This window comes from Procambarus clarkii, chromosome 59 (genome assembly GCF_040958095.1).
Source record: "Procambarus clarkii isolate CNS0578487 chromosome 59, FALCON_Pclarkii_2.0, whole genome shotgun sequence".
Taxonomy (NCBI): domain Eukaryota; kingdom Metazoa; phylum Arthropoda; class Malacostraca; order Decapoda; family Cambaridae; genus Procambarus; species Procambarus clarkii.
The window spans coordinates 10,366,999-10,394,982 of NC_091208.1; the positions used below are offsets into that span (position 1 = coordinate 10,366,999).

A 27,984-nucleotide genomic window follows, 5' to 3' on the forward strand; every position below is an offset into this window, starting at 1 on the left:
TAATAGATTAAATAATATAATGTGAAATGGTGCTGAGAATATTGGCTTTGGCTGAGACCTGCCTTAGAATACAAAAGCCAGAGAGCTTAGTATGCCAGAGAGAGATGTCAACTCTAAGAGCACAAAGAATATTCTGAAGTTGACAGCTGGTCAGGCTCAGACGTCGACTCAGGTAGATGGTGCTGAGGTGCAGGTGCGCGGTCGGCGAGTCACCACTCAGGAGCAGGCAGGCTGGAATGGGTAGTTTGCTGGTTGACGACGAGCCGGCATGGAGGGTGTGTGGAGTAGGGGGGTTCTTGGGTACGTTTTGCCTCTTGGTCAAAACGTTTTGTGCTACCGGTGACGTATCTTGAATGTAGCAACTTATACTTGTAGAATTGATGTAACTTTAAGTAGGGAAGAGCAGGCTCAATCTCTCTTGAAAGAGATTATCGTCACAATACACATACACTTAAAATATATGATATAATTGAAAATTCACCACGTTTGCTAATTAGGGGTTATTATATACACATAATAATTTTTATAAATTTAAGACGTAAATTTTTTTCCTAAAATTTAAAACATTTAAAGATTTTAAAAAAAAGTACAAACTGCTTTTTTTCATTTTATATTGCTAATTAAATCGTGATATATCCATGTTTTATAAAGTTAAAACTAAATGTATTTAAGAAGTAATAAGTATAAAAATCCTGCACTTCTTCCTACACTCATTCGGTCGTCTTGTCGTGATTTTTTATACTGCCTCAATGGGTAACTTAAATATTCAAAAAAATTTATGTTCATTCCACAAGAAATTTTGTATTGATACTTCGAATACCTTATTAATATCCCGTTTGTGTACCGTATTCTGAGGCCACTGTAACATTCGTCAGTAAGTGGGGATCACTTAGCTATTGGGCACCATTCCATTCCCCCCCCCCTCCATCCCCCGTGTGGGACATTTGGGGCTTGAATCTGATTATTTAAATATTAATGTAGTAAATTAAATTACGAAAGACCACCCGCTTTTATAGTAAAGAGGGAAACTGAGAATTTCTGATCATTAAATAATTCCTAGATGAACCAGTAACTATGGATAAAATACTAGAGAATATGATCATAGAAATAATTAATGGGCTGTATAATTAAATGAATCAAACCCTCAAACACCTACATTGGGGGGTTATTACTGGAAGTCAGTACGTCCAGGAATTAGTGTGGTTCGTTCACTAATCCAAATTATAATAATCTAATCCTATGAATTATAGTGAAACTAATGTCATTACCATGAAAGGGAACGTAGATTATAGGTATAGTAATGATAGTCACAATAAACACATGTTAATCCAGAGGAATTCTGCATGTAAGTAATTTCAGAAATTTCATGAATAAATACAAAGAAATCTTAGCTTAATGATGATTCCTTTATGTAAGCCACGACGCTTCCTCTAATTCCCTTGGGCTCAGCTGGCTGACGAATGGGATGGATTAACATGGGAGAAGGCAGCAGGGAGAATTCTTCTCACGTGCTGCAAAACAAATATTTACAGTAGCAACTAATTAAACTACTGAATCTCTATGTTCAAGAAATTAAGAGTTACAGGTGATAATAGGTAATAACCTGTAGTTTGATGTTGGCATACGTCGTCACGGTCAATCACCCAGCTACTACACTACACTTTACCAGATGCATCAAATAAAGAGAAGATACTTAGCTAATAAGGGCACTGTATAAGTTTTAAGATTGCCGAAATTCGCGTCCCAGGCTCTGGCTTCAGCCTATCCTGGATAATGGCGCGCTTCACTGGCTGGTCACGTGTAGTCAGGAACCAGATTAAAAAGGTTCCTTATGTTACACCAGCACCAGTTGAAGATATTATCTGCAAGGTTGTTCACGCCTCACAGTGGTGACTTTCATCTGAGGATGGATAACGTCTACCCGGATGGCTGGGTAATGGCGTCTCCTCGTGAGCACGATACGGGTAGGTCTGCCTCAGAGCTTCCCTCCATGTGTACTGGCAAGCCTCTCCACCTCACGCCGCGTCTCGCGTTCATTAGACAAATTATTGTCATGAATATTAGTATTTCTCGCATTTACGCTTGAAATGTTGAAGACTGGACGGGTTTATTATTTAGAAGAGGACAATATTATTATTTGCCAATTTAGTGATAGTAAACGTATAAGGGAGAGGAATTAATGTCTCCCCATGGCATTCACTCGTGACGTTAACTTTTATTACTAGATAATCGCTATGACTCCAACGCTCTATTCGGCTTTTAGTTGGAGGTCAATTCATCTGTAATTAATTATCATACAGAATGCCTTGGTTATAGAGAATCGAATTTAATTCTCAGATACATTGGATATAATGTGTTTATTGTAAGGAAATCTGACGCAATACTGGCGTCGGATGACGTGAGAATTCTAACCTACTGCACAGATGAAATTATTAGTACATGAGAATTCTACGTGGTGTTAATTTTACTTACTACAATAATTAGTAGAGTTAGTAATAAGTAATGAGAATACAACAGTGTTCTATTCGGTGTTGGAAATTTCCAACATAACTCCGGGGGGAGGATTCTAGGGTCGTAGTGTACTGTGGAGTACTGACCTATCCCGAAGTGATATTAAGATTAGTACATTAGTATGTTAATATGTTAGTATGTTAGTACACACATAACGAACGTCCCGGATTTATCAAGGACTTACAAGAACTTGAGTCTTGCTATTTACATGTCAAATGAAACATGTTGCTTATAGCCTACACAATATTTATAGATTTTAACTCACACAATTTAAACAACAGAATCTACTATGATGGGATATCCTGGGTCATAGTGACGTGTAATGTTTTGTTACGTGATATCACATCGCAGCATCATCATAGTTATCTAAGTGGAATGTGAAAGGAATTACTCTTGCTCAGAGTTGTAATAGGCTTGCAAATTCCGCCTACATTGTTGAGCAGCATCTCTAGTGGGGCGGTTGCTTGGAGGAACAGGATCATTGTCCTCGGAAATTACTGGGGAAACTGGATCTGGCTGATATTCTTGCTCAGTCAGTTCAAGGGGAACCAGCTTCTCTAAAGTTTTTAGAGTAGTGTTGCCTCGGCATAAAACTTTAACTACTCTTAGGACACCTTGACGATCTGGATGAATGGTAAAAATTTTGCCTATAGGCCACTCTGACCTTGGTCCATCACTGTCGACTAGTACTAGGTGTCCTGGTTTTAATTGCACCTTATTGTAAGGACTCGAAGCTCCGTAGTGGTACTCTCGTAGAGCTGTGAGGTTCTCTCGAGTCCACACCTCATTCCACCTGTTAATAACTCTAGAAAGATGCTGGTAGCTTTCCACCAAGTCTCCTCTGGTCACATGTGACGGGTCTACAGGGTCCTCTTCGGCTAAAGGGATGAGAGGGCTCAGTAGACCTCCATGGATCAAGTGTGAGGGGCTCAGAGGTTCTCTCTGGGTGAAATCATCAGACAGGTAGGTGATTGGGCGGTTATTGACTCGCGCCTCGATTTCCACAACAATGGTTTGGAGTTCTGAGTAACCGACCTTTTGTCGGTGTAAAGTTTTCCTTAGACACTTCTTGACTGTGCCTACCATTCGCTCATAGAACCCACCTTGCCAAGGGGCTCTCGGTGCTATGAATTTTCAGTGACATTGTCGTCTCTGTAGGACTGACTGTACTTCTGGGTGGTTCCAGACTTCTCACAAACAACTTTCTCCTGCCACAAAATTAGAACCGTTGTCCGATATCATTAATTTAGGACACGATCGGCGGGCAGCAAATCTGCGGAAAGCTTGAATGAAGGCTTCAGCACTCATGTCTGGAGTGACCTCTAAGTGTACGCCTCTGGTTGTAGCACATGTAAAGAGACAAATGTACGCCTTCACTGGTATATTATCTGAGTTACCAGTGATGAGTAAGGCTCCTGTATAATCAACACCAGTGGTTTCGAAAGGACGAAGATGAACCACTCGCTCTTCTGGGAGTGGTGGAGGTCCTGGGTAAGGACATACTCTAGCGTCGTATCTCTTTCAGATTACACAAGATTTAATAATAGTCTTAACTGTCTGACGACCTTGAGGAAGCCAGTACTTTTGTCTAAGGTCGGTGAGAGTATCTAAAACTCCACCATGTAAGGTACCATATTGATGGTGATGTAAGACAAGAAGTTTAGTGATGATGTGGTGACGAGGTAAAAGAATTGGATTCTTAGTGTCTAAGTCAATTTTTGCATGTAGCAAACGTCCTCCACATCGTAGTATGTTATGAGTGTTGGCATCATACCAGATGCCTAGACTTAGTTAATTTATCTGGAAGATTCTCAAATTCGCTTCCATATGTCTCTTGCTGTGCACGCTTGATCCAATAGTGGATAGGATTGGGAAACTTATGTCGAATTCCTACCTTAGCAAGGAAATCAAACACGTGTGCAGTCACTCGTAGCAATTTGCTTAAGTTAGAATAATGGTGAGGATCAATGGCTAATATTCGTTGAGGTTCTGGTTCTTTCATGGGAGTGGTGATGTTGGTCACTATGACTTGTGGCTTTTGTTTGGGCCACTGACCACCAACAAGCCATGAAGGTCCATTGAACCACAGCGAAGACTTGACAAGTTGTTTTAATGTTAACCCTCGCGATAAATAATCTGCAGGATTGTCCTTAGTAGGAACATGTCGAAATTTATATCCAGCAGATAAATCATGAATCTTCCTGACACGATTACTGACGTAGGGAGTTTTGTTGTTATTGTTTCTTACCCATTGTAAGACTGCCTCGTTGTCTGACCACACTACAATCTCACCAAAGTGGATATTATTGAGTGTCTTTGCCAGGCAATGAGCCAATCTTACTCCCACTAGCAATGCAGTCAACTCCATCTGAGGTAAAGATCTCTTCTTGATGGGAGCAACTCTTGCTTTAGATGTGAGTAAAATTGATTGTGCACTATTAACTAAATAGGCTGCTGCGCCATATGCTTTGCCAGAGGCATCGCAAAAAACGTGCAAATTGGTGGGTAAGTTTGGTCCTGAAGCATTACGAGGAAATTTCAAAACGCCTAACTGATTAAAATCCGTTGAGAGTATTTGCCATTTGGCTTGTAACTTACTTGATAACGGATCATCCCATCCCATATGTTTCTGCCAGCACTCCTGCATTAGGAGTTTGCCCCTTATTAATATAGGACTAAGTAGGCCTAAAGGGTCAAATGGTTGACTGACAAATGAGAGCAGTGTTCTCATGGTAAGCGTTGAATTATCAGTTTGCACTGACTTGACATTCATCTCGTCAGTGCTGGTGTTCCATTCCACGCCTAGAACCTTTAATTGACTGGGTACCTGATAATCTGGAAATTCTTTCTCGATTACCTGGTTAAGCAGTTTATTATTTGAGGCCCATGACTGTAGTGGCATATTGGCTCCTAACAGTTCACGGTTAGCCTCTTGGTAGATTTCTACCAGATCAGCTTGATCATTAGTTGTCCCCTGGAAATTGTCGACATATAAGTTGTCGCTAATGTCTGCCTTATAAGGGCTGTTTGATTTCCTCAAATGCGTGTCTAATGTTGCTTGCAAAAGAAACGGTGAGGACGTAGCTCCAAATAATACTGAGGCAAAACGGTCGGTGATTATTTCACTGTTAGGATCCAGTGGATCCTTAAACCAGAGGAATTTTGTGTAGTCACGATCTTCCTCCTGTAACCCTACTCGGAGAAAGGCTTTGCTGATGTCAGCTGTATAGGCAAAAATGCCTGTGCGAAATCGTAACAACACGTCATGTAGCCTTTGTGTTAGGCTAGGTCCTGTTTGGAGACATTCATTTAAAGACACACTGCTCGGCTTTACTTTAGTACTGCAGTTAAAGACAATACGAATAGGTGTTGTCAATGAGTCTTTCACCACAGCGTGGTGAGGTAAATAATGACCTGTTTTTCGGTCATCGTGTTCAACAACTTCAATGAACTTATGGTTAAGTTGTTGTTGGATACGTTGATGATACATGTTCAGTTTGCCTGGCTGCTTCTGTAGTCGTGTTAATTGAGACTGCAATTGTGAGGCTGCCATAAAATAATTAACTGGAAGTTGTGGATGATCCAACTTCCATGGGAGTCTTACCCAGTATTGTTTATTTGAGTAGACAACTGTATCCAGATATTGCTGGTAAGTCCACGTATCATCAGGACTTGGTTGCTCAGGGATGATGCCTAAGGTGTCTAAATCCCACAAACGATGTATTGGTGGGTCAGACTCAATATCCTCAGATATTTCCCTGAAACGTAGGGGTGACTGTTCTAAGCCTAGTCACGCCACAATTACATTATTGGATTGTTGGTTTGTGGACGCTGGACCTTGTCTGAAAAGCACTGTTCCTGTGAGCAATTTGCCTCCTGCGGACGACAACAAATTCATACCATGTTGCCTAGTGCATCCAGTTATAAACTTGTAATAATGATCCGCGCCTATTAGTATTCCAATATTTGTGAGGCAGTCAGAATTTATTTTATAATCTGCTAGCCTCATGCGGTTTCGTTTAAGGTGTCTCGCAGTGCGAGCTAATCCTGTGACCTGTAGGAATCTTATCCACTACTACCGCTTGGATTGGACTAGTAGAAGATCCGTGTCTTACTAATACTTTAACTACCTTGTAGTCACGAGGTCCACTATTTGACAAGAAACCAGAAATATTTAACCTCACACTTTTGGCAGGTTTTAAATTTAACTCATCTACCAACTGTTGTGTAATGAAGGTTTTCTGTGAACCTTGGTCAAAAAGACCTCTAGTGTTAATTCTAGATCTTCGGTTTATTAGTTTAAGTTGAGCTGTAGGCAAAGTAGTATTATTGCCTGACTCAGTAGCAAGTACATTTACTTCGTGATGTACTTGGCAATATTGCACTGCAGTAGAATTTGTAGAATTCTCTCCAGTGGTCATGGTTGGTGTAGAAGACTTTCTACATAAGGCGTAGTGGTGTACACCTTGGTTACAACGGTTGCAGGAACGTAGCTGCACTGCACATTTCTTGGGATCATGAGAGCCCATGCACTTGGTGCACTTGTGCAATTCTTGTAACCTTTTAACCCTAACATTATAAGTAGGATAAACAGAGCATTGATAAGTAGTGTGTTCCTGATTGCAGAACAGACACTTTCCCTGGTTAATAGACTTAGTCTCTTTAGTAGACAAGTCCTTGGTTATCTCCGAAGGAGATACCGAATATGTACCTACATTTCCACTTCTTTTTCCAGTGGATGGAGTAGGTTTGGATTTATATTTATTAGACTTACTCTGAGTCTGTTTAGGTTTGACTGAAATATCAGTACTAGTTGGTTTAGACTCAGGTTTAATTTTATCATGAGTCTTTAACCTGTTAACTGTGATCCTCAACCCCTCGAAAATTTGGTCGAGAGTGAGAAACTCAGTATTATAATGTGAGCAGAGCTCTGTCAAGACATTTCGAGGTAATTTCCTCTGTAATAGTAGCTTGATAGACCATTCTGAAGCAGGTATATTAACTTTAGTACCTAAGGCCTTTACTAGAGACTCTACTTCTAGTCTGAAGCTCTGAAGTGACTCTGGTCTACTGTTTGGTGCATTCAGATCTAGCAATTGATAATAGAGGGTAGCTATACTTAACTCTTTGTTGCAATAGTTCAACTTCAGGAGTTTTATAGCTTCCTCATAATTACTCTCATTAAGAGTAAGGTTATGTATGACCTTTTTAGCCTCTCCTGTGAGAAGACTAAGTAGGTATGAAAATTTAGAAACCTTGTCTAGAGACGGCTTCTTATGGATGTGAACTTCAAAGGAAGTCCAAAAATTGTCCCAATTTTCTGTATCTAATCCTGAAAATGTAGGTAAGTCTAGAGTAGGTAAACGAACCTCTGGTAATTGATTATTGAAGTGAGACCCAGTGTTACTGGTATTGGATCTAGATTGTTTTGCTAATTTAGATAGCCTGATAATTATATCTTGAGTCTCATCTTCATACTGGGAGATGTCGTCTACAATTTGACTTACTTCCTCAGGATCGGTTTCTACAGTATTTAGCAAATCAAGGTAAGATTGACCTGCAGATCTGACTTGATCAAATTTCAGATCAGCCACTCTAACTGATGTCTCTAAGTGATAAGAGTCAATGGGAGTATCTTTAGTTAAGCCCTCAGCCTTATTAATTAACCTGGTCAAATGACCTTTAAGGCCAATGTAGGTTCTCCTCAATTGCTCAGGAGTAGCCATGTTGGGCTTAGGTTCAAACTTCACAGTGTTAGCATATGTATTACTAATGAAGCTTGGGTACTTGTTCATTAGTGAATAAGTAACATTAATTGTAGCCTAATTTAAGGTGGCTACTTTATATTTTTCCTCAATTGAGGTTGAATGTACCTACCTACCTAACAACAAATAGCTAGATATTTTGTGCACTGTCTGAACTTCACCATTAGTTCTCGACCGGTTAGCTCATCTATATCACCATCAGAGTTAATGGAGATTATCCAGCAATACACAAAATAGATACACAAAATAATGCATACAAGAGAAATATTATGGAGACACTCCAATCAGAGTTATCTCAAAAATTGATCCCACCCTGTATAGGGTCAGCACAAATAATATAATACATACAACACTGACTAGTTGAGATCTAGTCGTAATAATTCCTAACTAAGAACTATAAAGTTATTTAGTCTGGGCTTGTACCAAATTCAGCACAATCTCAGCCTAAATTCTACCTAATAACATGGGTAAAGATTATTGTGGTGCAGTAAGGTGAATATAGTTGTGCTGTATTTTTGGGTTTTTTGTTTTATAAGAGTGCTCTTGCACACACAGGTGAAACAATTATGTACAGTTAAGTTTGGGTTGCTAGCCACAGCCGTTTGTGATGGTTGATGGTGTTAATTAACTTGTCAACCACATGCAACCTAGATTCCCCTGACAAGTGTACACCATCTCTGGTCAGGTTCTGTCTGTAAGGTCTGGCTGTAAATTGGATATATGTGGCATCCAATCTCACTCGTTTTTTCAGCCTGAAATTTATGTACTTAGCAGCTCTCAGGTAGTATTCTGGGGTTACTCCCCAACGATTATCTTGACTTGGTTGGCGAGGTTCCACTAATGTGAATACTACCGATTCACTGATGAGCTTGAAAGAAGAAATTATGGCTTTGAGGTGTTTGATCACCTCGGCTGGATGACGAGTGAGGTGGATGTCATTACCACCTAAGTATATAATGGTTAGATGGTGAGGCCACTCTAACGCAGGTGTTAGGGTGGGGTTATTATAAAAATTATGAGCTGTTGCTCCTGGTGACCTAAAGATTCTCACCTCTGTGTGAGGTATAGGTCTAAGTGTTGTGGGTAATTGGCTATGACCCACTAAAGCAACCTTATACATGAGGTGAAAGTAGCAATATGTTAGTGTGATCTAGGCTAACTGATGTGTTACACTGTTAGTTGACACAATTAATTAAATAGTTAGTCTAACTTCTATCACACAAGGATTAGTTATTAATGATTAATATTTTAATTATAAATTTAATGCCTATCCGGTTCGATAAAGATCATAATGTGGGACATTTGGGGCTTGAATCTGATTATTTAAATATTAATGTAGTAAATTAAATTACGAAGGACCACCCGCTTTTATAGTAAAGAGGGAAACTGAGAATTTCTGATCATTAAATAATTCCTAGATGAACCAGTAACTATGGATAAAATACTAGAGAATATGATCATAGAAATAATTAATGGGCTGTATAATTAAGTGAATCAAACCCTCAAACACCTACATTGGGGGGTTATTACTGGAAGTCAGTACGTCCAGGAATTAGTGTGGTTCGTTCACTAATCCAAATTATAATAATCTAATCCTATGAATTATAGTGAAACTAATGTCATTACCATGAAAGGGAACGTAGATTATAGGTATAGTAATGATAGTCACAATAAACACATGTTAATCCAGAGGAATTCTGCATGTAAGTAATTTCAGAAATTTCATGAATAAATACAAAGAAATCTTAGCTTAATGATGATTCCTTTATGTAAGCCACGACGCTTCCTCTAATTCCCTTGGGCTCAGCTGGCTGACGAATGGGATGGATTAACATGGGAGAAGGCAGCAGGGAGAATTCTTCTCACGTGCTGCAAAACAAATATTTACAGTAGCAACTAATTAAACTACTGAATCTCTATGTTCAAGAAATTAAGAGTTACAGGTGATAATAGGTAATAACCTGTAGTTTGATGTTGGCATACGTCGTCATGGTCAATCACCCAGCTACTACACTACACTTTACCGGATGCATCAAATAAAGAGAAGATACTTAGCTAATAAGGGCACTGTATAAGTTTTAAGATTGCCGAAATTCGCGTCCCAGGCTCTGGCTTCAGCCTATCCTGGATAATGGCGCGCTTCACTGGCCGGTCACGTGTAGTCAGGAACCAGATTAAAAATGTTCCTTATGTTACACCAGCACCAGTTGAAGATATTATCTGCAAGGTTGTTCACGCCTCACAGTGGCAACTTTCATCTGAGGATGGATAACGTCTACCCGGATGGCTGGGTAATGGCGTCTCCTCGTGAGCACGATACGGGTAGGTCTGCCTCAGAGCTTCCCTCCACGTGTACTGGCAAGCCTCTCCACCCCACGCCGCGTCTCGCGTTCATTAGACAAATTATTGTCATGAATATTAGTATTTCTCGCATTTACGCTTGAAATGTTGAAGACTGGACGGGTTTATTATTTAGAAGAGGACAATATTATTATTTGCCAATTTAGTGATAGTAAACGTATAAGGGAGAGGAATTAATGTCTCCCCATGGCATTCACTCGTGACGTTAACTTTTATTACTAGATAATCGCTATGACTCCAACGCTCTATTCGGCTTTTAGTTGGAGGTCAATTCATCTGTAATTAATTATCATACAGAATGCCTTGGTTATAGAGAATCGAATTTAATTCTCAGATACATTGGATATAATGTGTTTATTGTAAGGAAATCTGACGCAATACTGGCGTCGGATGACGTGAGAATTCTAACCTACTGCACATATGAAATTATTAGTACATGAGAATTCTACGTGGTGTTAATTTTACTTACTACAATAATTAGTAGAGTTAGTAATAAGTAATGAGAATACAACAGTGTTCTATTCGGTGTTGGAAATTTCCAACACCCCGTCCAATCCCTAATCCTTATCCTAATGTTGTGGCTGAGGGTGTGGGGCTGGTGTTGATGTTGTTCCGGGCCTTGCTGAGGTTGGTGATGCAGTACCTGGTTATGGTTATGTTCTGGCTGAGAGTGTGGAGGCTGGTGTTGATGTTGTTCAGGGCCTTATTGAGGTTGGTGATGGGGTGCCTGGTTATGGTAATGTTGTGGCTGAGGGTGTCGAGGCTGGTATTGATGTTGTTCAGGACCTTGTTCAGGTTGGTGACCGATTGCCTGGTTAATTGTTATGTTGTGGCTGAGGGTGTGGAGGCTGGTGTTGATGTTGTTCAGGGCCTTGTTGAGGTTGGTGATGCAGTGTCTGGTTATGGTTATGTTGTGGCTGAGGGTGTGGAGGCTGGTGTTGATGTTGTTCAGGGCCTTGTTGAGGTTGGTAATGCAGTGCTTGGTTATGATTATAACAATAAACACTACAATAAACAGCATGAAAGTGGTAGATCCAGACAACGTCTTTATGCGTGATATCCAAACCCTTGTAAACATAATTGATATCAACACGAGCGTGGCAGATTTTGCAAGAGAAATTGTCAACATGCCCATGCACTCAGTCCCGGGTCCAGACTCATGGAATCCAATATTTATAATAAATATTTTTCTAAACTATATTGTAAACTGATAAATGAGTTTAGATGCATGATGTTGCAACATATCATAATATTTGGGTCAAAGAGTTTCGAAGCATGATGATGTTGCAACACGTCTTCCTACTTGTTGCACTGCAACATTGTTCAGATTTTGGACATTTCTTTCTCATTCACTCGTTATGTAATATTTAAATACAGGTTAAAGGCAAGATGCGACGCTATTGTCAAGGAGACATCGCCCCTCCTCCTCCTGACTGATGTTTACACATTTACGCCATTCACCGCCGTTTATTCACCGAATTGAAGAAACAACCAGAAAGCAGATGTTTAACAGTGCCTTACAATAATCACTGCACACAAAAGTCAATCCATTCTCATGTCAGAGCCCTCATACTCAGGAGTGGTCCTGCTTAGTGCGTGCCGGCCATGGGGTCCTGCTTAGTGCATGACGTCACTGGGGTCCTGCTTAGCGCATGACGTCACTGGGGTCGTGCTTACTAGATGATGTCACGAGTCCTGCTTAATGCATGACTTCACTGGGATTAAGTACTCTGTGATCGCCTGCTGGCTCTATGCTTAGTGCAATGTGGACATCTGAACAAAACACCAACAACAAGAAACACCAGCGTGACCAAAACACCAACAACAAGAAACACCAGCGTGAACAAAACACTAACAACAAGAAACACCATCGTGACCAAAACACCAACAACAAGAAACACCAGCGTGACCAAAACACCAACAACAAGAAACACCAGCGTGACCAAAACACCAACAACAAGAAACACCTGTTGAAAAGTGCCTTTCTGTGACAACCACTGACCTCAGAACATGGTAACACAGTAGCTAAGTGTCACCCTCTCTAACAACTGCGACGACTAGTGTAATACTAGGTCTAAATGATTCCTAATCACTGCATAGTTTAATGTGTATAAATTACACTCAAAATTTTGTATCAAAACGCATTGAATGTATTATTAGAAAGTTTCTTATATATAAGTTAAATTTATTTACAAATAATTTATGAAAAAAAAATTTGTGCTAAAATTCTTGAAAGTGTTAAAAAAAATTAAATTCTTAACAAATTTTTTTTTAACTTCATATTAATAAATAAAATTTAATATAAAAGTGTTTCTAGGTACACAATAATTGTATTCAGCAGCTAATATATATTCATATCATGCTAATCATCTCACTCCCATATGGTCGAATAGTCGTGGTTTTCTATACCTCTTTAAAGATTAACTTTTATATTCAAAATTTTTTGTTTCATTGTACTCGAAATTTTATGTTGATACTTTGAATGCCTTATTAATATCCCATTTGTGTACTGTATTCTTAGGCCATTATCAAAGTTGTCAGTTAGTAAGGAAAACTTAACAGCTGGGCACCATTCCTTCCTCCCCCCATCCAATGTCCTAATCCTCATCCAGTAATTGCATGCATTGTCTGGTTATGCTTATGTTGTGGCTGAGGGTGTGGAGGCCGGTGTTGATGTTGTTCAGGGCCTTGTTGAGGTTGGTGATGCAGTGCCTGGTTATGGTTATGTTGTGGCTGAGGGTGTGGAGGCTGGTGTTGATGTTGTTCAGGGCCTTGTTGTGGTTGGTGATGCAGTGCCTGGTTATGGTCATAACAATAAGCACTAAAATAAACAGCATGAAAGTGGAAGATCCAGACAACGTCTTTATGTGTGATATTCAAACCGCTGTAAATATAATTGGTATCAACACGAGAGAGGCAGATTTTGCAAGAGAAATTGTCAACATGATCATGCACTCAGTCCTGTGTCCAGACTCATGGAGTTCAATATTTATAACGAAATATTATTCTAATTTATATTCTAAACTAAAAAAGGAGTTTAGAAACATGATATTGCAACATATCCTAATTCTTGGATCATAGAGTTTAGAACCTTGATGTTGCAACATATCATAATACTTAGGTCAAGGAGTTTAGAAGAATGATGTTGTTGCAACATATCCTAATATTTGGTCATAGAGTTTAGAAGCAGGATGATGTTGCAACATATTCTAATACTTGGTCATAGAGTTTAGAAGCGTGATGATGTTGCAAAATATCCTAATACTTGGTTTCGGGGTTTTCTTCAGTAAGTAACCGTACCTCGAATCCTGGCAAGGTCGCTAATGTCGGGGTTTCGTCCAGTAAGTAAATAAGTTAAGGTAACTGTACTTTATATCCTGTCAAAATTGACAATGTCGGGGTTTCTCTACCTCTCACCAGCCACTACCAAGTAGTAGTAGTGGTAACTGTTATTCACTGTAGCCCTGCGGGTCTTCACTCCATCCTCGAGGTGCCACTGTTCACCTGGGGCCGGATTCAGGAAGGTACTTACGAAGGTTTTTCCTCTTAGCTGAGAACGTTTTCCCTCTTAGCGCCTTCGTGGCAATTACGTTCGTATTCAAGTAGCTACCCTAAGTGGAGAAACCTTCGTAAGTTCATTCCGGGATTTAAGTGTGGTTTCGACCACTCGTAGCTTTACGTAAACTGGATATAAGTAATTTTGTCTCTACTACATAACACTGGGATCGATTTATGATATTGGAACATGACCAAAATATTATAGCTGGTGAATCTAGTGAAGAGGAGTCCTTCGTGTTAGTTATATATGCATTCTCTGCTTGAAACTTAAAGTAAATATGTGTTTGATGATAGTATAATTAGTTTTATAATAGCAACATATTATACCCGTAGTTATTAAGTAAATAAACACTGGTGAACATGAAATATGAGAGGTGATGAGCCCTGCCTGATGGGATCATTTACTATCACCAAATGCCCCTGTTCACCTAGTAGTAAGGGTGTACCTTAGCTATACATACCCATCTCTAATTTATTTAGTTTGGTTTTATTTTGAAATTAAATCTGGGTGAAACATAAAATAAAAATATGCTGCACAAATGATGTTAGGTAAGGAGAAGGGTAAAAATGTCAAAAACTTTATTCATTGAATACTTTAAGCTATATTTATGACTATATAGACTATTAAAAAAAGAGAGAGGGAAGTAGGAGTTCAAGACCTCTTCCTGTTATACAATTTGGGTGTGGAACAAGTAATTATCAAAAGAAGGCACCATGCCTGGAAGGCTATGTGGCAGTAAGGCAGTGAGGTGAGGCAGCTACTTATTTGAGAAATGCTTATTTTATTTACCTTATAAGCTGAGGCAACTTATTTTATTTGAGGAATACTCAGCTGATTCCTCCACATTTAGCATGGAACAAATTTGTGTCCAAGACCTCTTCCTGTTACACAATTTGGCTGTGTGTAACCAAACTAGAAGTGCTCTACAAATCAAGGGACCCAGAATGTGGAATGACCTCCCGAATCATGTCAAAGGCTGTACCTCTCTCAACCAGTTTAAGAGTTAAACCAAGTACTGCCTAATTAACTCCATGTAACCTAACTTACCTCCTAAATGTCAACCCATGTCTTGCTATATTTTAAACAACTCTGTTCACCAACATGTGCAATTGCTGATTTATGCTATGTTAATCCCCCTTTTTGTATTTTTTATTCCTTCTTTCAACACAATTTATACCTAATCCCGATTACTATTAAGTTTTAGTCTGTGTTTTTTCCCCCACACCTTGCCGAAATGCTATGAGTATTAGTGGCTTTAGGTATTGTATGTACTAGCTCTGTCTATAAATCCAACGTTATGTTTGCAAATCAACTGTATGTACTTTTCCTGAATAAAATGTATTTATTATTTATTTTTAATCAGTAAGTATTAAAAGAAGGCACCAAGCTGGGAAGGCTATGTAGCACTATTGTGTGTAACAATAAACCAAATTTTTTTTTAACAAATAATGCACCTGTATGGTCAAACAAATCCTGTCAGCTGTAAAAATATTGATGGAGTTATTTAAATGAAAAATATAATGAAAGAAATATTACTGGTTTATTTTTATCCTATCTTTTTGTACTGTACAGTATATCCAAGGAAGTGAAAAATTGAGACATAATGCACAATTTAATGAATGATTAGCATGGATTAGCAGTTCGAAAGAAATATGACTATTACATATCAATATGAGATCTTAATGATCCATGGTTAACATGATTTAATAAGGATAATACAGTACTGTATTTGTAATAATGCAAACTATAATTTAAAATCTTTATTACTGATCATTTTTATTAAGAAGATTAGGTATACACAGCAATGTGCTGCTACCCTATTCTATATGGAATATTACTGTGTAGATAAAAAACTAGCTATAAGTTTATCTAATACTCCCATCTCACAGGATGGTTAGACATACAGTACTGTACATGGAATCAATTTAGAAAATACCAGCCTCAATACAAAAAACAAATCAACTCTGACTAAACAACTCTTCGCGATTTTCACAAGAGGTAAGCATTGAATCATGGAAACATTATATTATAATTACTCTTACCAGTTTCTACAAGACTCCTCTCAAACAATGTATTTTTAAACATGTTTAGGTATACACAGCAATGTGCTGCTTCCGTATTCTGTATAAAGGACCACACAGTGCAGATCAAAAACCAGCTACAAGCTCATCCAACATCCTCACCTCACAGGATGGCCAGTCATACATGGAATTAGGAGAGAGAACAAAATACTTAATGCTGATCTATTAGCCTCCACTGGCAAAATCTGGGTGCAGCACAAGAATATCTTCCAATATTCCTGAGTGTATGAAGTAATTACAGAGCTCAAAATACCTCATACCATTTGGTATGAAGTCACTGATAACAGGGCAATCACAGATATAGTGTTGGAGAGTATGTTCTCTCAAGTAGGACTGAAAACACGTTTTTTTCCCACCAAGAGGGCTATAAACCCATGGAACCGCCTACCCGCTGAAGCCGTAAATGCAAAATTCCAGCTAAAAAATATCATTAAGACAATTGGCGGGCCCTTAAACAAGCCGCCGGCTTTCTGTCCTCTTCGAGGCCATTAGATAGTGGCCCTTGGGTAAATTCAGTAAATATATACAATAATTGTCAGCGCATCTTCCGAGCAACAAGGACAGCTACACAGTATCTCTTAGAATTACGTAGGTAAACAACAAATGTAACATATTTGTTTACTACAATGTCGGTGCTGGCTGTAGAAGTTGAAAAAACATTGTTTTACTTCGAAATATACTAATTATATAAGAAAATTCGACGTAAATAGGAGACAGTAGAGCTCCGATAAACCAGCGCTAAATCTTCAATATGAAGAATGTTGCTGCTCTCTGATTGACCAAACGAAACACAGTAGTGACCTCTATCGGCACGCAGGTGAACCAACAAATTTCTTCCTAAGTGGACCTTATTGAATCGCACCTAAGCATCTTCTTAGGGCGCACTTAGGAACCTTCGTAGCAAACCCACTTACGAAGAAATACACAGAGCTTCCTGAATCTAGGTCCTGGAGAGTATCCCAGTCTACCTCCGGCCGGCCTTTTAACCTGAAGGCGAGTGGGAACACAATCCACTCTCTTGATTGTGTGTCCGCCCCGAGAGAGGGTTCTACTGCTAACTGAAAGGTCGCCAACTGGTGTTCCCGTGTCCAGTAACACGTCAGTGGTATCGTGGGATTGTGGTAATAGTGTCAAGAATGCACACTAAATAAACCTGGTATCAGGCAGGTATGTATCTCTATCACTCTCACTCTTTCAATGGACTCTGTAGCAACAAGCAATGGAGGGATAATGGAAACGCGAAGGTAGTTTTGTATTTTACTTAAAACATTCAAGTATTATCTCTCTATATCAACAACAAGGCGAAGAAATACATGACAGATCACTCTCTCTTCATAAACTGGAGCGCAACTGTTCTTTTACTGACTCTCGGTGGATTGGCCCAGCCGCTACGTCGTCACTAAACGGGCGAACTGGCTCAAACGTCCCATACGTCACTGCACAGACTTCACCACTTGCAAAGCGCCTGTTACTGGAGCACTTGCTGCTCAATTCTCGTCGATTCCTTCTTTGGTCCAACACATGGAATAAAGGAAGACCTCACTGGGTGCTTGCAGACTACTGGGTGACGCGTAAAATCCACCGGAATGAGGTAGACTGTCAAACTGACAGGAACCTCTCTCGCACGTCCGACCTCCTCGACGTGTCGTGTCAAACCCTGGCACCACCGCGGCGCGATGACCGGACCCCCCTGCCTTCGTGACGTCATACTTGCCAGGGGCGTTTCTCATTGGCTCCCTGTGCCATGTCACTGTTCCTGACCAATCTGGTGCCACTGACGTCATACCGTTTTGGAGGCAAAACGGAGGGGCCGGCGCCATATTGGCGTCCTACAGCGCCAAGACCACAGGCCAAAACACTCTTCTTTTGCGAATTTCTCGCCAACGCGAGAACACTACACGCTCCCACATATGTTGAATTGTTCCCCAGAACGTAGAGAACGCTCGGGTAAAGTAGATATGACTCTTACAGCTGGCGTGGGAGAAATATAAGTTGGGGAACACCGTCACATTGGTAATAGAACTTAAAAGCATGATGATGTTGCAACATATTCTAATACTTGGTCATAGAATTTAGAAGCATGATGATGTTGCAACGTATCCTAATACTTGGTCATATAGTTAAGAAGCATGATGATGTTGCAACTTACTCTAATATTTGATCATAGAGTTTAGAAGCATGATGATATTGCAACATATTCTAATACTTGGTCATAGAGTTTAGAACCTTGATGATTGATGATGTTGCAAAACATACTAATACTTAGGTCATAGAGTTAGGAAATATGATGATGTTGCAACACGTCTTCCTACTTCTTACACAGCAAGATTGTTAAGATTTTGGACATTTCTTTCTCATTCACTTGTTATGTAGTATTTAAATACCGGTTAAAGGGAAGATTGCGACGCCGTTGTCATGGAGACATCACCCCTCCTCCTCCTGACTGATGTTTACACATTTACGCCATTCACTGCCGTTCATTCACCGAATTCAAGAAACAATCAGAAAGCAGGTGTTTAACAGTGCCTTACAATGATCACTGCACACAGTAGTGAATCAATTCGCATGTCAGAGTTCTCACATTCATGAGGCGTCCTGCTTAGTGCATGACGTCACTGGGGTCCTGCTTAGTGCATGACGTCACTGGGGTCCAGCTTAGTGCTTGACGTCACTGGGGTCTTGCTAGTGCATGACGTCACTAGGGTCTTCCTTAGTGCATGACGTCACTGGGGGTTCTGCTTAGTGCATGACGTCACTTGGGTCCTGCTTAGTGCATGACGTCACTGGGGCCCTGCTTTGTGCATGGCATGACTTGGGTTCTGCTTTGTGCATGACGAAACTGGGGCCCTCCTTAGTGCATGACGTCACTTGGGTCCTGCGTTGTGCATGACGTCACTGGGATCCTGCTTAGTGCATGACGTCACTGGGATCCTGCTTTGTGCATGACGTCACTGGGGTCTTGCTTAATGTATGACGTCACTGGGGTCCTGCTTAGTGCATGACGTCACTGAGGTCCTGCTTAGTGCATGACGTCTCTTGGGTCCGGCTTAGTGCATGGCGTCACTAGGGTCCTGCTTAGTGCTTGACGGCACTGGGGTCCTGCTTAGTGCATGACGTCACTGGAGTCTTCCTTAGTACATGACGTCACTGGGATTTCTGCTTAGTGCATTACGTCACTTGGGTCCTGCTTTGTGCATGACGTCACTGGGATCCTGCTTAGTGCATGACGTCACTGGGGTCTTGCTTAATGTATGACGTCACTGGGGTCCTGCTTAGTGCATGACGTCACTGAGGTCCTGCTTAGTGCATGACGTCTCTGGGGTCCGGCTTAGTGCATGGCGTCACTAGGGTCCTGCTTAGTGCTTGACGGCACTGGGGTCCTGCTTAGTGCATGACGTCACTGGAGTCTTCCTTAGTACATGACGTCACTGGGATTTCTGCTTAGTGCATTACGTCACTTGGGTCCTGCTTTGTGCATGACGTCACTGGGGGTCCTGTTTAGTGCATGACGTAACTTGGGTCCTGTTTAGTGCATGGCGTCACTGAGGTCTTAATTAGTGCTAGACGTCACTGGAGTCCTGCTTAGTGCATAATGTCACTGGAGTCTTCCCTAGTGCATGACGTTACTGGGGAGTCCTGTTTAGCGCATGATGTCACTTGGGTCCTGCTTTGTGCATGACGTCACTGAGGCCCTGCTTAGTGCATGACGTCACTTGGGTCCTGCTTTGTGCATGATGTCACTGGGGCCCTGCTTAGTGCATGACGTCACTTGGGTCCTGCGAAGTGCATGACGTCACTGGGGTCCTGCTTAGTGCATGATGTCACTAGGGTCCTGCTTAGTGCATGACGTCACTGGGATCCTGCTTAGTGTATGACGTCACTGGGGTCCTGCTTAGTGCATGACGTCACTGAGGTCCTGCTTAGTGCATGACGTCACTAGTCTCCTCTCACTGTCAGTACTTGGTCACGTGACCCTAAATGTGTCACTGAGTACTGTGAAGTTGTTCTACTTTGCACCATCGTGTTTAATGGAAATAATTCATTATAATACAGAGCCTGACACCAACCTCATTACATAATACACTGTAACATTACAGTAATTTTCCCTGGGTACCTGGGTAATTTTCCCTGTCAAGCCGTCCTCCTTATAGAACGTCGCCACCTGTTGGCTCTAGGCTTAGTGCTCTGTTGTCACCTGCTGGCTCTAGGCTTACTGCTCTGTGGCCACCTGTTGGCTCTAGGCTTACTGCTCTGTGACCACCTGCTGGCTCTAGTCTTACTGCTCTGTGGCCACATGCTGGCTCTAGGCTTACTGCTCTGTGACCACCCGTTGGCTCTAGGCTTACTGCTCTGTGGCCACCTGCTGGCTCTAGGCTTACTGTTCTGTGACCACCTGCTGGCTCTAGGCTTACTGCTCTATGACCACCCGTTGGCTCTAGGCTTACTGCTCTGTGACCACCTATTGGCTCTATGCTTACTGCTCTGTGGCCACTTGTTGACTCTAGGCTTATTGCTCTGTGGCTACCTGATCAAAATACCAACAACATAAAACACCTGTTGAAAGTTGAGTTTCTGTGTCAACAACCGGCCTCAGAACACGGTACACAGTAGCGAAGTGTCCCCTACTCTCTAACAACTGTGACGACCACTGTAGTACACAGTATCTAAGTGATCCCTGCCGACTGCAAAGTTTAATGTGTATAATGTACACTAAAAACATATGGTGTAATTGAAGATTTAACACAAATTCACCACTTTCCGTCATTATTGAATGAATGAATGAATGTATAATACAGGAGAAGATGCCCATGGGGGCGAGCCTTGAAGTGGGGACAGCTGAAGAGAAGTCTGTGAGAGGAAATGCTGAAGTTGAAGAAAAAGTGCCAGGGCTAAACCCAGCTGCGTGGCAATATGTCGATGCTGAAACAACCCAACAACTGGCTAGGCTTGGAGGCGGGTCTGGAATGCGGCAGTGGCAGTGCTTCCACATTCAAGGTGGAAACAATCTGTCTTCAGGTGGTGTCTTCTTCTTCAATTTGGTGTTTCTTCTTTCTTCTATTTTTTCTTGCTTCGAGTAATCATTTGATGTTTGTACTCGGCGTAGTCTGGTGGGAAAAGGTCCTTTGACAATGTGGTTTCGTCGCCTTCAAATAAGATTACTTCGTTCCTTAGTATGTACTTTGAGTCTGGATCATTCAGCAGGCATTCCGCATACCTTGTGTTGAGTATTTTGCTGGAGAGGCGTCTGTATTCGGGAGATCCATATGTATTTTTTTTCACGTTGATCATATAGTGCGGAGACTCTTGGAGACTCTTGGAGACTCCTCTGTTGCAGGAGATGGTGATTGTGCTTCAACGTCAACCGAGGCAGTAGAGTCATCATCGGAAGACAAGTGTTGGTTTGCAGAAGCATCAGGTGTAGGTACCTGTGAAGCTGGTGTAGTCTCAGGTGCGGCTGGTGTAGTTTCTAGTGAAGCTGGTGTAGTCTCAGGTACCACTGGAGAAGTAGATGGTTCGTCTGGAGTAGCAGTGTGCAAGGATATTGCAGAGTCTGTAGCAGGTTGCACAGGGTGGGCGTCAGCAGACAGGATATCTGCCAATGCAGTTGAAGAGATGGTGATGTTAGAAGCTTCTGGCTGGGAAGAGCAGGTGGGAAACATGTCCTCTGGTATAACGAAGGTCGGTAGCTGGTTCACTTTGTACAATTCATTCAGAATTCTGTACCGTTGTTTAAGATCTCCGCCTGAGAGCTCCGTTGCGAAGTGAATCAAAGCTGCAACAGTGCTATCAGGGGTGGCTGAAGGCGTCGTGAGTAAGGATGGCTGGCTGGCTTGGTGCAGAGGAGTCGTCTGAGGCTGTGAGTGGCTGGCACTGGAGTTGCTGGTCCAGTAGTTTGATTGCGCGCCGCTCGCGGCGCCACTTGTCGGGAGTGCTGGGAAGGTCTCTTCTTGTATACTGAATGATTTCAATCTTGGGGTAGAATTGCGAGGACTGTCGTCGACCATTTTCTTGATTTCTTCCTGTCTGAAGGGGCAGTCTTGAGAGATGGCTGTGTGGTCACCGTTGCAGAGTAGACAACGTTTGGTGGTGGCATTGCAGGTCCTGTGATGGTGTTCCCCAGCACAAATGCTGAAATTTCTGCAGCGGGTTTGGGCACTTCTGAAGGTAGTGGATGTATTGATAACACCTAAAATACTGACGTAGGCGGAAATAGCGCTGTCTGGAGATCTGGTGGGGCGTGCAGGCCACTTCGCAGCATCTGAGGCCGTTGTCTGCTGCGAGAGTAGCTTCTGCCGGAGTCTTGAGGGTGGGCTTCCCGTCCTCACCCTTCTGGATGAGGTGGGCCGAGATGGCTGAGAGGGATCGGTTCAGAGTGTTTATGCTCTTCACGATCTCAGTGATGGGCTGTTCGGCGATGATGTCACTCACTCTGTGAATGAATATTGTCTTTACTGCCTGGAACTGGTGGGGAGGCAGGAGTGTTAAGCCCTTTTCCTCGAGTGCAATGGTCGTTGTCGTGGTGAATAGGGCTTCTAGTGCTACTGCACTACTGAAGAGGATTTGGGGTCCATTTACGTCCATGACGACGTCGATTGGTGCTAGCCCTGAGGTCGAGGTCAGTAGGTCCATGATCTCGGCCTTGTTGAATGTGGTGTCGGTTTCTCGGAACCGCACCTTCACTCTAAACAGCATGGTGCCTATTCAGACACCACGCTAAAGATAAGGAGGGAAGCGCTCACGTTGCTGCTCAATATTTATCCACTCGGCAGTGCTAGGTGCAAGCTTTCTCTCCGCTGGTCTGTATGCGCGTCGTTATTAATCTAAAGGTTTAATTTATATCTTTAATAAATTTTTTTCAATTGCAAGACTTTAGTTTTGTGCTAAAATTTAATAAATTTGAAAAAGAAAGGTTCTAACAATTTTTGTTCATTTTATATTGGAAATCAAATTGTAATTTACACATATTTCTAAAATAAGAACTAATTGTATTCAAGAAGTAATAAATATTAATATCCTGCGCTAACTCCTACAATCATAGGGCCGGTTGGTCGTCATTTTCTATACCGCTTTAATGGTAACTTTTATTTTCAATTTTTTTATGTTTCATTCCACCAGATGTTTTGTGTTGATACTTCGAATACCTTATTAATATTCCGTTTGTGTACCGTATTTTTAGGCCACTGTCATAGTCGTGAGTGAGCAAGGATCACTTAGCTACTGAGGCACCATTCCTTCCTCACCCCCCTCCCCCCCGACCATTCCCTGATCCTTATCCTGTAATTGTATGCAGTGCCTGGTTACAGTTACGTTATGGCTGAGGGTGTGGAGGCTGGTGTTGTTGTTGTTCAGTGCCTTGTTGAGGTTGGTGATGCAGTGTCTGGTTATGGTTATGTTGTGGCTGAGGGTGTGGAGGCTGGTGTTGATGTTGTTCAGGGCCTTGTTGAGGTTGGTGATGCAGTGCCTGGTTATGGTTATGTTGTGGCTGAGGGTGTGGAGGCTGGTGTTGATGTTGTTCAGGGCCTTGTTGAGGTTGGTGATGCAGTGCCTGGTTATGGTTATGTTGTGGCTGAGGGTGTGGAGGCTGATGTTGTTTTTCAGGGCCTTGTTGAGGTTGGTGATGCAGTGCCTGGTTATGCTTATGTTGTGGCTGAGGGTGTGCTTACTAGGCTTACTGCTCTGTGGCCACCTGTTGACTCTAGGCTTACTGCTCTGTGGCCACCTGCTGGCTCTACTAGGCTTACTGCTCTGTGGCCACTTGTTAACTATAGGCTTACTGCTCTGTGGCCATCTTCTGGCTCTAGGCTTACTGTTCTGTGGCCACCTTCTGGCTCTAGGCTTACTGCTCTCTGGCCACCTGCTGGCTCTAGGTTTACTACTCTGTGGCCACCTGCTGCCTCTAGGCTTACTGCTCTGTGGCCATCTTCTGGCTCTAGGCTTACTGTTCTGTGGCCACCTTCTGGCTCTAGGCTTACTGCTCTCTGGCCACCTGCTGGCTGTAGGTTTACTGTTCTGTGGCCACCTGTTGACTCCAGGCTTACTGCTCTGTGGCCACCTGCTGGCTCTAGGTTTACTGCTCTGTGGCCACCTGCTGCCTCTAGGCTTACTGCTCTGTGGCAACCTGACCAAAACACTAATAATAAGAAACACCTGTTGAATGGTTATTTTCTTTGACAATTACTGGCTTCAGAACACGGTACACAGTAGCTAGGTGTCGCCTACACACTAACATCTGCGACGACCACCGTAATAAACAGTAGTTATATGATCCCTACCCACCGTAAGATTTTATGTGTGAAATATATACGCAAAATTTTTAATTTTGTCGTGAGTAGTAGTTGGCTTGAAGTTTTATAATATATAAGTTATATATTTTTACAAAAGATAAAGAAAATAGTTTTGTGTGAAAATTTATAAATGTCATAAAAATATAAAAAAATAATAATTTTTGTATATAATATTATATTGTTAATCAAATCAAAATATTAAAATATTTCCAGTCACGAACTGATTATATTTAAGAGGTTATAATTTTTAATATCTTCTCTACCTCTCCCCCCCCCCCCAAAAAAAAAATACCAAAACAACAAACACACACACACACACACATATATGGTCGTTTGGTCATGGGTTTCAATACTGATTTAATGGGCAGTTATTATGTTCATAATTTTTTATGTTTCATTCCACCAGAAACTTTGTTTTGATACTTTAAATACCCTATTATTTATCCTCTTTGTGTACCGTATTCTTAGGCCACTGTCACAGTCGTCAGTAAGTGGGGATCACTTAGCTACTGGGCACCATTCCTTCCTTCCCCCGCCCCGACCCCTCATTCCCCGTCCTGTCCTATCCCAAAACCTTATCCTGCATTTGGATGCAGTGTCTGGTTATGGTTATGTTGTGGCTGAGGGTGTGGAGGCTGGTGTTGATGTTGTTCAGGGCCTTGCTGAGGTTAGTGATGCAGTGCCTGGTTATGGTTATGTTGTGGCTGAGGGTGTGGAGGCTGGTGTTGATGTTGTTTAGGGTCTTGTTGAGGTTGGTGATGCAGTGCCTGGTTATGGTTATGTTGTGGCTGAGGGTGTGGAGGCTGGTGTTGATGTTGTTCAGGGCCTTGTTGAGGTTGGTGATGCAGTGCCTGGTTATGGTTATGTTGTGGCTGAGGGTGAGGAGGCTGGTGTTGATGTTGTTCAGGGCCTTGTTGAGGTTGGTAATGTAGTGCCTGGTTATGGTTATGTTGTGGCTGAAGGTGTGGAGGCTAGTGTTGATGTTGTTCAGGGTCTTGTTGAGGTTGGTGATGCAGTGTCTGGTTATGGTTATGTTGTGGCTGAGGGTGTGGAGGCTGGTGTTGATGTTGTTCAGGTCCTTGTTGAGGTTGGTGATGCAGTGCCTGGTTATGGTTATGTTGTGGCTGAGGGTGTGGAGGCTGGTGTTGATGTTGTTCAGGGCCTTGTTGAGGTTGGTAATGTAGTGCCTGGTTATGGTTATGTTGTGGCTGAGGGTGTGGAGGCTGGTGTTGATGTTGTTCAGGTCCTTGTTGAGGTTGGTGATGCAGTGCTTGGTTATGGTTATGTTGTGGCTGAGGGTGTGGAGGCTGGTGTTGATGTTGTTCAGGGCCTCATTGAGGTTGGTGATGCAGTGCCTGGTTATGGTTATGTTGTGGCTAAGGGTGTGTTTAACGGAAATAATTCATTAAAATACAGACACTGACACAAACCCCATTACATAATATACTGTAACATTACAGCAATTTCCCCTGGGTAGCGTGTCAAGCCGTCCTCCTAATAGAACGTCGCATTTTGACGTATAGTCTACCTGAGACCAAAAGTAGTCGTACTGGAGAATATAAGCGTCCCGCTAAAGTGACGTAATGTCCCGCTTTCTGTTAGGGGTTTAATAGTAGGTTAGGATAAGGACACTTTAGTACGACAGTTTCTATACGTTGGGAAGACTTTGGAAGAGTAACAGAGTGTGTATTCTTTATAAATATGTTATGCCTTCAATGTAGAGAAAAAATGGATATTATTTCCTTATAGCCTTAAAACTTCCGTTTGATCTTTGCCATTGGCATCTTCATTAAGCTCTTTAAGGCAAGATCTAAGGCAAGTTTCTAAAAAAATAATAAACATTTTCTAGATTGTGGAGGCATAAGCCTTTAATAAACAACAATTATATTACCCATGGCAAAACACTATTACATTGTAATAAATTTATACATCACTTTAAGAATGTATACAATGTCACGAAACAAAGTTGTAGGTAAATGTCACTGAAAGCACTTGTCTGGGGCAGTCCGAATCATAAATGATCCCTTTTCCCTTCATCTTCATTTTCCCCATCTCGCCCCTTCTCCTCCGCTTCCTTCTCTCCCTCTCTTCTTTACAAACTTTTGCATTTTCTCCCCATCAAACATAAGCTTTCAACATAGTTGGGAAAACATTAAATCAGCATTTACGTAAGTTGATGTTAGGGTACCTTTATTAAACTGAGTTTTTCTCAAATAAGAATCTCAGTAACTAATAATATATATGTGCAATACTCGTATATGGCAATTAGTTTCTACTTCTCTTCCATTAACAGCTTCTAGTCGGTTCTCTTCCAGTTCAACAGCACAAGTGGGTTATAGCCATACTGCCATGTGGCTACATGGTGGCTCCGTGCTAACTGTTCTCTGGCCACTTTCTAGCTTACAGGCTTACTGATCTGTGGCCACCTGACCAAAAACACCAGCGTGACCAAAACACTAACAACAAGAAACAGCTGTTGAAAGGTGGGTTTCTGTGACAATCACTGACCTCAGAACACGGTACACAGTAGCTAAGTACTTACCTAGTGGTGCTTGCGGGGGGTTGAGCTCTAGCTCTTTGGTGTGTCCCTACACTCACTATCAAGTGTGACGACCATTGTTGTACACAGCAGCCGAATGATCCCTTCTAACTGGAAAGTTTTACAATTGTAATGTACACTTAAAAATTTCACTGGTGTGTTGTGATGAGTGTGACGGTAACACAGAACGACAAGTTTGTTTCTTTGTATATAAATAATATATTTAAAAAAAATTTAAACAAGAAAAATCTTGTGCTAAAACTTTTAAATATCTTAAAAAATTAAAAAAAAAAAACGTTTCATTTGTTTTCTTAAGTTTTATATTGGTAAACAAATGCTGATATTAGAACAAAAATTTACAAAAATATTTATATATAAGAAGAAATAATTATTAATATCCTGTTCTTTATCCATCATTCACAGGGTCGTTTGGTCGTGGTTTTCTATATCGATTTATTGGGTAACTTTTATGATCACGATTTATTTGTTTCATTCCATCAGAAATGTACGAAATTCTAAGGCCACTGTCACAGTTTCCCTAACTTGTATACCATGCAAGGTGATGGAGAAGATCGTGAAGAAAAGGCTCGTAGAGCACCTGGAGGGAAATAACTTTGTAACGCACCACCGGCATGGGTTCAGGGATGGTAAATCGTGCCTCACAGGTTTAATAGAATTCTATGACCAGGCAACAAAAATTAGGTAGGAAGGAGAAGGGTGGGCCGACTGCATTTTCCTGGACTGCCAGAAAGCCTTTGATACAGTACCCCATAAAAGGCTGTTAAAAAAGTTGGAGCAACAGGCAGGAGTAAAAGGGAAGGTGCTCCAGTGGATATGGGAATACTTAAGCAACAGGTAACAGCGAGTAACGGTGAATGGGGGA

At 41.5% G+C, this 27,984-nt stretch overlaps 1 protein-coding gene across 1 annotated transcript; it reads right to left on the reverse strand.

Moving 5' to 3' along the window:
- Positions 1-21,562: 21,562 nt before the first annotated feature.
- Positions 21,563-22,282, reverse strand: LOC138353707 (uncharacterized). Its single transcript, XM_069307090.1, has one exon. The coding sequence runs from the start codon at positions 22,280-22,282 to the stop codon at positions 21,563-21,565; it is 720 nt and encodes a 239-aa protein (XP_069163191.1).
- Between the last annotated feature and the right edge of the window lie 5,702 nt (positions 22,283-27,984).

Excerpts from the sequence above, each read along its gene's own strand:
- LOC138353707 (XM_069307090.1), bottom strand. The coding sequence starts at position 22,282 with ATGGTCGACGACAGTCCTCGCAATTCTACCCCAAGATTGAAATCATTC.